The following is a 12,791-nucleotide window of genomic DNA, read 5'->3' as shown; positions in this document are numbered from 1 at the left end:
CAAGTTCTGGAACAGCCAGAACTGTTACACAGAGAAACCCTGTCTCAGAAAAAAAAATGTCACAACACACAAGTCACTTTTAGTAAGTTACCTTCTGTAATGAGGTAATAGTAAAAAACATCTTTAAATGGCATGGGAAATCAGTGTCATAAGAGCACCGAGTCTGAATGGAAATAAGGCACCGACTTAAACAAATTACTTGTAGCACTTAAAAAGTAATGGAAGCCAGGCATGGTGATAGATATCTTTAATCCCGGCACTCAGGAGGCAGAGGTAGGTGGATCGCTGTAAATTCAAGGCTAGTCAGATCTACATAGTGAGCTCCAGACCAGCCATGGCTACATAGTAAGACCCTATCTCTAAAATAAAATAAAAAATAAAATAAAATAATGGTGATAATCTTAGCAGACAAGAGGTTTGCATTTTATAATTTAGAGAATAATAACTATATATAGCTGAGTCTAGAGGCCCAGACTACAATCTTGATTACTTGGGAGCTTGAGGCAGGAGGGTTGAAAGTTCAAAGTCAAAGTAACTTAGATCCTGTCTTATCAAGTAAGAAATAGGTCAGGGACATGGCTTTGTGGTCATAATGCTTGCCTATAGCATGCACAAGGGCTTAGATTCAGTGCTCAGCACTGCCAAAACCAAATCTCTTGAGTTCTTTTTTTTTTTTTTGAGGGGGGTGATTTATTTGCTTTGTGTTTAAAAAGCATCTCATGTGGCTCAAAATGTCCACAAACTTGATATGCAGCTAAGGCTGACCTTGAACTCTTTTGCCTCTACCTGCCAAGTACTGTACAAGGCATGTGCTACTTCACAGAGCCAGAATCTGTGAATAACTTTTTCCTTTATTACTTCTTTCCCATGTTTTCTTCAACCCTAGAAATGCACATGCCGGACCAAGTGAGCTCCTGCCTAGCCATGTCTTCAGCCCTTTCCTCTCCAGCTCTCAACCTTTTCTGTAGGCTTTCATCACCTCTCAGGGTGTATCTCCAGGTATACCCCATTATTCATCTCTCCTGTATTTCCATCTAAGTGTTTGCTTTAGTAATTTAATGCCCAAAGACATGACTCTGCACATTATCTCTCCCTTAAACACCAAGTCCATGTATACAGTTATCTACTGTATACATCTACTTAGATACTTACTAGGTACCTCTAACAATGGGTTAACAACTGAAATCCTCCCCTTTCTCTAAAAGGCAGCTCTGCTTGCAGTTCCTTCCATCTCACGAAATGTCACTGACTCTCAGCTGTTCACGACCAAACACTGGGATTGTGCATTTCCCTCATATTTCCATCAGCAAGACTTGTTAATTTGGGCTTTCAAAATATATTCCACATTTATATAACCATTTCTTCCTTTGTCCATGACTAACCTTCTAGTACATATTGCTTCAATGGGTCTAGTGTTGGATGCCTTTAATTCCAGCACTCAGGAGGCAGAGGCAAATAGATCTCTGTAAGTTTGAGGCCAGTCTGATCTACATAAAGAATCCCAGGCCACCCAAGGCAACATGTGAGACCCTGTCTCAAAAGAAAATAACCAAAATATAAACAGACTGCTTTCATCCTTCCTGCCAGACACTAATACCCTCTACTAACACACTTGCTTCTATTCTTGTGAAAAAACAAGTCTTTAATAGTGACATGATTCTATGTATAACGGTACATTAGACCACACAAATCCCCTGCTTTGTGCAACTATACCAAGGTCTTGCTAAGTGCCTAAAGCCCTATTTCTAAAAGTTCATTCCAAGAGTTATCAACTAGCTGCTGATAATCGAGGGACTGATAAGAGATAATGAACAAAACACGAGGTCTATTTTTAGCAATGTTAATCAGGGAGCCATGCCTATGCAGTGCTGTAGGAAACTCATTTGATGCTTCCTTTACTGCAAAAGGAACACAGCAATGCTTTGTCTGTCAATTTCAGCAAAAGTCACATATGGTGATAATTTCAAAAAAAATTGAGGCAAACACAATATGAAGAGTAACAGGCATGAAGAATAACAGGCACAACACCAAAGCTAGCAGGAACTGTGAAGTCTACCTTAGCGGGTGGCTTACCTTTTCAGGTAAAAAAGGAGGATTATGACTACCACTGCGACAAAGACTGGAATGGTGAGTAACATGGTGGTGTAGAAGGTGGAGTTTTGCTCCTTACCTACAGAATAGGAAGCAAGCATGGAGACGTGAGAACTAAAAACACGTTTTTTTTTGTGTGTGTGTGATAAATCAGGTAACAGTTCTACTTACTAGTGAGATCACAGATATTTCGTTCCTATGCCTCAAACCATTCTTCCTCAAACTCTTCATATATCCTATAATAGTTTGAAAAAGTCTCCTGCTCTGGCGCCCGAGCTGTCTAGATGAGTGAACACCTTAAGGATTGTCTGCAACCAGGACCTCTTAATTTGTTTTAGACTGTATTAAATATAAGATTTTATATCTATTCACGGTGGCTGTTCTTTCTTACTCTTTACCTAAAGATGCATTATTGTATTCTCTTACTGTCCACTATTGCTTACTTAACTAAATCTTAACAAGTACCATCTTTATGATTCCTAAAGAGTGCCTCCCCTATGAATCTGGTACCATTCAGGTACTGACATGCTTATCTCTGAGCTATTCTGTCAATATTATCTCATCTCTATTCAGGAGATAAGGCTCTGGCAGGCTTAAAATATAGATCCATCTAATTACAAATTTCAGCTTTCTACAGCCAACACATGGAAGGCTATTTATCCATTTCGACATTCGTATTTCCCACAAGAGCATGAGTATCTCGAAAGCATCATCAGGGCCTAATATCCTTGTTTTAGGGAGCTTCTAAAATGACTCCAAATGATTCCTGCCTTCTAATGATCATACTCTTATATAATTCCTCTTCTTGACATGCACTACACTAATTGACTCCCTTCTAAATAACAGAAATAGTACCAGTGATGGTCGATTATTCCCAAGATAAGTGATGATGAACTATAGATTTTGTAAGGCTATTCTCTTACATACCCTTTCTTGCTAGGATTGTTCAATTGAGGAAGCAGATTTCTATGTCAGAAAGGAGCCCTGTAGAGTGGCCTAAGGGGACAAGGAACTAAAAAAGATATTTGTAGTAGTTTCCTACTACAGCAGATTATAGATACTTGAAGAAATGTTTTCTTTCACAGTCCTGGAGGAAAGAAGTTCAAAATCAAGATACTGGCAAGGAAGGCCATGTTCCCTCTGAAGGCTCTAGAAAATAATCTCCCACCTTTTTCCAGCTTCTGGTGGCTCCTACCATCTTTGGGATTTCTTAGTTGTGACTGCCTTACTCCAGTATCTTCATCTGACCTTCCCCCTCTATGTAATCTTTTCTTCTTCTTTTCCCCTTTGGTATACCTAGAAATGGACTCTCTAGCCTTGGTCAAGCCTTTGGCTTAGATGAGATTACAGTACCACTCACACCCCTGATGCAACTTTGGGAGGTGGCTACCTAAACCATGCCATTCTCTTTACATGGAGAAACCAGGAGATGACAAGTGTCTGCTATTGTAAGCTGTTAAACTTTGGTTCACTTGTTTGTTTTCTGTATTTTTTTTTCTTGAGACAGAGTCTCACACAAGACTCCAGGCTGATCCACCATGCAGCCATGCCTGGCCTCAAAACGTATGCCAATTTTCTTGGCTCAATCTCTTGAGTATTGGAATTACAGGTATTAGCCACCATTCCTAGATAATGTGTTGGTGTGCTTTGTTATGGAACAACAGATAAATAATGCAACTATGCCTGATAAAGAGCTTATTCAGTCTCTTGATGAATATGGAATAACATTACTCAGAAACTCATTTCTGACTGTGTTTAACAGCTGTTCAAAGGCTTATGTTGATTCTATATTGCCCCTAGTGGCCATAAATGCAAATTTCCTCTTCTACCCAGCAATGCTTTTAAATATAAGAACTCAACAGCTAAGCCTTCTCAAGGTAACTTTATGTACCATTTCTTATCAATTTTGAGTCATTAGCTTTTCACCTTTCAACACAGATTCCAGTCAACCATATGTCTCCTACAATGTGATGCTCCACACAAAGTCTGAGGAAGGAGCTGCCACATACTTTGTGTGTTTGTGTGTTTACATGTGTAAGTGCCCCAAACTCATAAATCTGCCTGCCTCTGCCTCCCAAGTGCTGGGATTAAAGGTGTGTACCATCATCACCCAGCTTTTTTAATTTTTTACCCCACCCTTAACCTGTGAGCTGCACCAGCACCACTATCCAATATTGCACATGCATTTTCCCTGGCACCCCACTCCACAACTCAAACAGGTAGCTCCCATCCTTTGAGTATGGCTTGCTCAGTATAGCCACTACCTTCATTTCAAACCTACATTCAGGCTTATCTCTATTAAATACCACCAAGCTCACTGCTACTCTCCTGAGTCCATTAACCAGCATACAGGACAGTCCTTTGGCATGAGTCAACTTGAAAATTGGATGATGCCTGCTTTCTGTGTTTTTGTTTGCCTTGCTGATAAAGATGGGGATGGAGCAGAGGTGAGGATAACACCCTGTGGAACTGTATGTTGTCTTTTAATCCTCGCTGATGTGACAGCAATTGAACGGAGAAGAAATGCTTATTTTATTTTTGTTTTTGTTTGTTTTTTTGTTTTGAGACAGGGTTTCTCTGTATATCCCTGGCTGTCCTGGAACTCACTTTGTAGACCAGGCTGGCCTTGAACTCAGAAATCCACCTGCCTCTGCCTCCCAAGTACTGGGATTGAAGGTGTGTGCCACCACCGCCCAGCGAAATGCTTATTTTAAATACTCTCTGGCATCAAAAAAGAATGGCAGTCCCTTTCCCAATCTATTTTAAGTTTCAACTTAGTTTTCCACCATCAGTGGTTTACACCGTAATGATATTGTACTCTCTTACCTATACTCTGTGCTTCACTCCAATCACTCCACAGTTTGTTGTCATCAAAGCATAACTTGTTTGTTTTGACTCTTACTCTGACTGTGTAGACAGCGTCAGCAAGAACACCAGGGAGTTGGAAACAACTTATACCCTTAGATATAAAATGCACAAAAAGCCATTACCAGTTTATTCCCTTTAGCTCTGCTGTTGAGTTATAACATAATTATTGGCCAAATTCTGTGTGGGATTAAGATTTAGATTACAATTCCAATTATCTGACTTTGACTTCCAAAAAGCACTGGTGATAGCCTCCAGAACAAAATAGTTTTCTTTTCACCACACCAAGCATTTCAAATTTACACTGTGCCTGACCTGTCCCACCCCCAGTTGCTTGATGTTCAAGCCCAAACAGCCAAAGCTGAATTGACTGACCTCCATGTTTCTATCAGATTCAGAATTCTGGCATTTGTCCTCTTCAACCTTGAAAAAAAAAAAGTTCCAAATTTAAAAAAAAAAAGTTTATGTCTTTAACCATTTCTAAGAAGCTTTTCTTGCATCCTATTAAAAGACCATGTGGACTAAAGAGATGTCTCAGCAGCTAAGAGCATGGGCTGCTTTTCCAGAGGACCTGAGTTTGATCCCAAGCACCCATGTCAGGTCAGTCATAACCACCCATAACTCCAGTTCCAGGAAATAAGATGTATATTTGAGTTTTTTCAAAAATAGCAAAAATTTAATCAAGCAAAAATGTTGCCTAGTCTTAATAGTCCAACTTCTGTCAAATAAATATTTTTTTTAAAAAAATGTTTAATGTTTTAGTTTTAGTTTGTGTGTGCTGGTGTTTTGCCCGCATGTGTTGTCTGTGTGAGGATGCTGTAACCCATTGCAACTGGAGTCATCGAGAGTTGTGAGCCGTAATGCTGGGAGCTGAATCTTTGGAATCATGTTTTGGAAAAGCAGCCAGTGCTCTTAACCACTGAACTAGCTCTCCAGCCCTTAAGTCTAGTATTCCTCTTAATAGTAGTAATGACCATTTTTCAACTGTTAAGAATGTGCTACAAAGATATTTCTCTAAGGGCTTCTGATGTGGTAGCTCATAATAATAACCCATGAGATTAGTATTATTGGAACCCAGATTTTGAGAAACTAAGGCCAAAGAAATATTAAGTAACTCACACAGCTTGTAAATCAGTGTGACCTCAAAGGTCGGTCTCTGTATCTTCAACTTGGACTAAGATTACTTATATAAATCATCATTAAATAAGAGCTAGGTCTAGAGCTCAGCAATAGAACACTTTGTATGCTTGCAGTCTTAGGTTCAATCCCTAGTAGTTAAAAAAAAAACCACTAAAGTCTTGTTGAATTAAGGTATATAAGTGCCACACACACAACATACATATTTTATATACTATATATTATCATATACAATAATATACAATAAAATATGCAGTATATAACAATATTATTATGTTATACAAATATTGTATTATATATGTATTGTATATTATAGAGATAACATTATATCATATTATACATATATAATAATGTATAAGATTTATTCTATAATATTTACATATATATGTATACACACACATATAAAACTTCTGAACTAAAGAAAACACATACACCATGGATGTTATACACATAAATTGGACTACAGTCTACTTGGAATTACTCTGTTCATGTGTTTGAGTTTAATTCTTTCTTTAAGCAGATGTTCACCAGCTGTTTCCTCCCTAAATGTCACCAGCTCTTTGTGTGCTAATTCTGAGCTTTGCTGCTTAGACCCTTCTTTTTCTTTCTGAAAGACTTCTTGAGGAGTTGTTTGTTGGAACTGCAGTGTGGGTGATGGGTAAACTGGATCATGAACTTGTACTATCACACTGGGGTATACCCAGAAGGAGCTTAGAACAGTATTGGGAATAAGATAGGAATTGTTTTCTTATACCCCACCCCTTCCCTGAAATCTGTCTACTTGGTGCCCTGTGTCCTTGTTTTCCTCCTCTCAACTGTATGATGATCCATACATGAGGATAAGTGGCTGCTAATACATACAGTGGAACGAGACCAAATCACAATGATTTGCTGACTATGGCATTTGTATGTTTGGGATATGGTCCAGGAAAGAAGTGACATCAGCCTGCAGCTTGATCTTTCAAGAGGCACTTGACACTTGTGATTTCTCAGCAGGCCAGTGGTTCCAGAAATAGGACACTGACGCCACCTGCAAGGCCTTTTCTCTGCCTCTGTATGAACAAACTATTGAAACAATAGTCTTTCCTCATCCTGTTGGTCTTTTAGCTCTTCAAAAATGCCGGTATGGAACATTTAGTGAAGGGTACTGAGTTCTAAAATAAGTAGTGGTATGTTGTAGTCTTTGATCTATATTTAAAAGTTCCTTTGGCAGGGTCTGAAGAGGTGGCTCAGCCATTAAGTGCACTGATTGCTCTTCCTAAAGAGCCGCGTTCAATTCCCAGCAACCACAGGGCAGCTCACAACCATCTGTAACTCCAGTTGCAAGGGCTCTGAAACCATCACACAGACATACCTTCAGGCAAAATAAAATAAAAATAAAATGTAAAATAAAAATAAGTAAATTGCTTAATCTGTGTGGTGGTTGTACACACCTTTAATTCCAGCACTTATGAGGCAGAGGCAAAGGCAGGCAGATCCCTGAGTACAAGGCTAGTCTGATCTACAGAGTGAGTTCCAGGACAGCCAGGGCTACACAGACAAAAAAAACAAAAACAAACAAACAAAAAAAAACAAAGAGACTTTTGCTTAAATCTTTTTTTAGTTTTTATTTTATGCATGAGCATTTTGCCTGTATGTATGCTATATGGTGCCTGCAAAGGCCAGAAGATGGCATAGAATCACTGGAACTAGGCATATAGCCATGTAGGTTCTGAGAATCAGAAACCTTCCAGAAAAACCATCCAGTGCTCTTAACCACTAAGCCATTTCTCCAGTCCCTTTTGCTTAAATCCCAATTCTATCTTTTACCAGAAATATGGCCTTAGGGGTAACTACAATTACAGGGATCAAATACCATGACATAAATAGCTCCCTGGGTTTGGGTTTCTAATTGAGAGATTAGTGATTTCTAAATGAGAGAATTGAGAGCAAGTGCTTACTAATATACCTACTAAAGAGTCACCATTGTGAACATATAAGTTGTTGCTAGTACCAAGGACAGAACAAAGTTGACACTAACCAAGGCCTGCTGTGTACTTTCAGTGGAGAGAAAAGGCATAAGTGTGATCAAGTTTGAAATGGCAGCATAACTGAGGGGCTAAATGAGTCAAGAGAAGCAGTACATTTGTCTGCAGTTCACACAGAAGCACCAGGGAAGAGAACAGGCTGGAGTGATCAAAATACTCATTTCGTTGTCGATCTAAACATCCCCCTTCCCCACACAGGCATCACTTCACTTTGCATGGGAACACCATGCTTTCTAACACTAAACAATGGCTGTATATACTACATAGTTTCTTTTGCAAACACCCTGAAGGGTTCTGTTCTACTGCTTGAGCAGGGCACTCCCTGTGGAGTTCAAGAATGTCAACAACTAACTTATTTTACTAAGCATTTTAAGTATTCCATGATGAGATAAAACAACTAGACCCAGAAATTTTATCCATGTGCAAGATATTGGGTTCCTTTAAACTCCAATGTAAGGTGCTTTAATATGGAATAAAGAAACCAGGCAGGTAGCAAATAAAAGTGAGTGGTACTTTCCCTGTGGTCTCAAGGCGCCACCTTATGGAAATATACAGTTAGAATGGTCTGATTTCAAATTTGCACCTGGAACAGATTTTAGCTATTGCATTTTGTGTGTATGTGTGTGTGTGTGTGTGTGTGTATACATGTGTGCTCATGTGCATTTAGGTGCATGACTTCTATGGCACATTTGTAGAGGAAAACTTGCAGTTTTCTCCTACCCATGTAGGTCCCAGAGACTGATCTCTGGTCATCAGACTTGGTTGGCTGCAAACCTCTTTATCCACTGAGCTATCACACCAGCTGACACCACTTCTCCCAATTCAAATGTAGTAAGCAAAGAAACAAAATCTCACAAGAATCAATGAGGCTTAAAAAATGAAAAATGGGACTGATGCCCTAAGGTTACACCATATTCTGGTGAAGGTCCCACAGAGACTTCGAACTTGCCTGTTTTGCATTGGTTTTTGGACAGCAGACATATGTGTGATCCAACAAACTCTGACTATTCCAATTTGACTGCATTTCTTGCCACAAACTCCACAAAAACCAACTGGTCTTTCCTAGGCCTCTACATGCCTATATGGTTTTATCTCTGCCAATATTTCCTACCATATTTTGGCCATACCTGCCCACTCTGTCTTCACCTTGCACATTTCAAGCTCATTCTTAACTCTGTGTTTTGTTTTGTTGTTTTAAGCTGCTGTCCCTTCTGACCCCAGTTCCCCAGATAGGTAGCAAGCTCCTGCTCAGCAGCCTGTTCTTATCTCAAATGTCATTATCTCCTGTGACTTCCCTCCCTCATATTTCCTCATGCCCTTCTTCTAGTCATTCTACTTACCAGCCCATTTGATTTTTGTCATAATACACACAGTGAGAAATCAGTTTACACTTACCTGTTTTCTAATTGGCAATCTTTGTGAAGAAAAAAAGAAAGAAACATGTTTGTCAGCTGTCACTGTCTAATAGCTGTAGTGAGTGAAAGTGTCTACGACATGGCAGACAATAGCAATGTTTTAAGCAACATAAACCCTGCAGCCAATACTACTATAAACCATCAAAACTTGCAACATGCCTTATTTTTTTTTTAAAATCATCATCATTGTCTCTCACAAATGTTAAGAGCTACTCCTCATTATTATTTTAATGTAAGAGGTTCAAGTGAAAGAAAATACTCCAAGAAAAACTATGATCTAACAAAACCTACCTCTAAAATAGTATGTCGGTCAGTTTGAGTATTACTGACTTCCACTTCATAAGTTAAGCATCTGCTTCTAAAATTCTGTGGATTCTTCCACTGCACTAATAAGGCACCATTTTTGAGGAGAAGATGTTTAATATGTGGAGGATCAGGTTTCACTGAAAGATAGAAGAAAGCAAATTAGTTTCTACATGTTTATTTAATTACATGTATATAAGATGTGATTATATATGTAAACTCGATAATAAAGGTTCACAAAGTTAAATCAAAATAGGGCTGATGGCTTTTAATGGGTTCACATGATCTGATATAGAGTTTGAGAATTTCTGATTAGCCACAATTAGCAGAGGAAGTGTATTTAAATCTGCCCAGTAAAATGGATTTCAGGAGAGTCTTTGGGGTTATCTGGTAAATGACATGAACTCTGATCTAAGTATAGTCAGAAACTGATCAAGGTAGACTCAGGACAGATAGCTGCCACACAGAGAATAAAGATCCAGATGTGCTTCCTCCACACATGCAACAAAATGTGAGGTATAAGAGGCTTCTGTAAAAGAAGAATAGGCTATGAATTTGAGAGGGAGCATAAAAAAGGAACATGGCTGCAAGTGGGAAGAGAAGAGGGAAGGTGAAAATGATGTAAATATATTTAAATACTGCAAAATAAAGCCATCTCTCCACTGTAAAAAAAAAAAAGAGGTTTCTGTAGCTCTCCCTCACCAATGCCAATCCAAGACCACAATTTTAAAAGTACCCTGGCCTCTATTACAAGCTATACCATAACTGTGCTTTGAGAACATTATGTTAAGTGAAACACGCCAATCTAAAAAAGTGCTGTGCTTCTACTCATGTGAAACACTACAGTATCTATAGTCAAACAGAAAGCAGAAAGGTACTGCCTATGGCCGTGGGGAAGCAGCATTAGTGTTTATTACAGACCTAGGCAGAATTTCACTTTTGTATGATGAAAAACTCGTAGATGCCAGGTGGTGGTGGCACACACCTTTAATCCCAGCACTCAGCAGGCAGAGACAGACAGATCTCTGAGCTGCAGGCCAGCCAGAAATATACAGAGAAACCCTCTCTCATGAAAACAAACAACAACAAAAAAGAAAAAAGGAAGATTTGCAAAGGTCTGCTACACAACAATATGAATATATTTAACACTACTGTACTTACAACCCTAATTAAGGATAAAATATTTTTGAAAGTATTAGCTGGGTCAGTTTACTTTTTTGGAGGTGAACAATACTTAAGAATAAGGAACAGAAGATAATGGGTAATTAACAGAAAACATGGAGAGGTCATCTTCTTGTCATGAAGAATTATTCTTTATATCAGCATTAATTCCAGAAAGAACAGTAATAATAAACCTTAAAACCCTACCTAAGATAGATTGCCAAACAAGCAAGAGGGAAATGAAAGGCTTTGCTCCAGCCAATTCCATGTGATAAACTATCCTGACATCATTCTCTTGGCCTACAAGCTAGGCTGCCTTTGGTCCCCCGATACAGTTGACTTCCAAGACTATCTGGAGGAATGATAATCAGTGTTCTGCTTACAGATTTAGAGAAGCCTTTGTCAAACGATGCCTCTTTTTTTTTTCTATAAGTCATCCACTTGGCATTTAGTCAGAATCTGAGCTACCTGATAGGTTGCTGCAACAAGCCAACCAATATACTGACATTATTTATACACAATTTTTTGAGATACCTCGTGTCCTTTGGCTCTTACGACATGAGGTCAAAGGTGACTATAGATTTTATTTTACAAATAAGGAAACACTCAAAAAGAATCTATATGCCCTGATAAGAGGGGGTCTGAGGTGTTCAATCGATATTTGTTGTTTAACTTGAAGCCTTTTGCTGGTTAAATGTCAACTTGACACAAACTAGAGTGACGTGAGAAGAGGGAACCTCAATTGAGGAAGTGTGTCTATGAGATAGACCTGCAAGCACGTCCATAGTGCACTGTTGATTAATGATTGATGTGGGAGGACCCAGCACACTGTGAGCTGTGCCACCTCTGAGTAGGCTGAGCAAGCCATAGGGAGAAAGCCAGTAATCAGCCTTCTTCCACGGTCCCTGCTTCCGTTCCTTCTTTTGAGTTCCTGCCTTGAGCTTCCTTCAGTGATGGGCTGTAACATGGAAATGTAAAGAAAAATAAATCTTTTCTTCCCCAAGTTGCGTTTGACCACTGTTTGATTAAAGGAACAGAGAAGCAAACTAATATTGGCCACTAACAAGCCAACACTTAGACAATCCAGTCAGATATGGTTGTCCTAGATGTCATGACTGACAATACATGTACCCCCACGAAGTTCAATACTGTGCATATAATGGTGAGAATATAGTTCAGTAAAAGAGCATAGTTTAGCATCCACAGAGTCCTAAATTCCGTCCTCGGCATTACTAGAAGAATTCTAGTAATATCCTGGGGATATTGGATCCCATCAAGATTTTTCTAGCTAAAATCTTACTCAGGGACTATATGAGTATCTCCTCCAGAGTATCAAAGTGAAAAGAGCTCTTCGAATGAGACAGCTCAGGTTGCAGTCTTGGCTATAAGTCAATAAGGAGACTGCCTGCAGTACTCATGTTCCAGAGGTACCATTTCTAAGCTTGCTTCTTAAAGCATTCACCAAAGACAATTTATGTATATGGAGTCTCTGGTTTTGGACCAAACATCATCATCTTCAACTGTTTGTTTTAATGATTCAAAAGACAAGACAGCCCCTTCAGGTCCGACCAGCACCGAGGTAGTTAGGGCGCAGAGTCAGCTGACACCCGCCAGCTACCCACAACACCCGCCACAGGATCTTAAGACTTCTGGTGAGTGGAACACAGCATCTGCTCCAATCTAATCGCGCGGGTCTGAGACTGCATTAGTTAGGGAAACAGAAAACGCGGCCTGAGTAGGGGCACAAGCCCCTTCCGGTCCGACCAGCACCTGGGTAGCTAGGGCGCAGAGT

At 39.4% G+C, this 12,791-nt stretch overlaps 1 protein-coding gene across 1 annotated transcript in view; it reads right to left on the bottom strand.

Moving 5' to 3' along the window:
• Il13ra1 (interleukin 13 receptor subunit alpha 1) overlaps positions 1-12,791 on the bottom strand; it is a 61,827-nt gene that overhangs the window by 16,348 nt on the left and 32,688 nt on the right. The window contains exons 6-9 of the mRNA XM_021153297.2: positions 9,827-9,978; positions 5,332-5,379; positions 4,918-5,050; positions 2,074-2,170 (exon numbers count right to left, since the gene is read on the bottom strand). Coding sequence (XP_021008956.1) covers positions 2,074-2,170; positions 4,918-5,050; positions 5,332-5,379; positions 9,827-9,978 — 430 coding nt within the window. The remainder of the gene's footprint in view (positions 1-2,073; positions 2,171-4,917; positions 5,051-5,331; positions 5,380-9,826; positions 9,979-12,791) is intronic.

This window comes from Mus caroli, chromosome X, assembly GCF_900094665.2.
Source record: "Mus caroli chromosome X, CAROLI_EIJ_v1.1, whole genome shotgun sequence".
NCBI lineage: Eukaryota > Metazoa > Chordata > Mammalia > Rodentia > Muridae > Mus > Mus caroli.
Note: the sequence above shows the minus strand (reverse complement) of the source record. Positions and strands in the feature narration are given on the sequence as shown.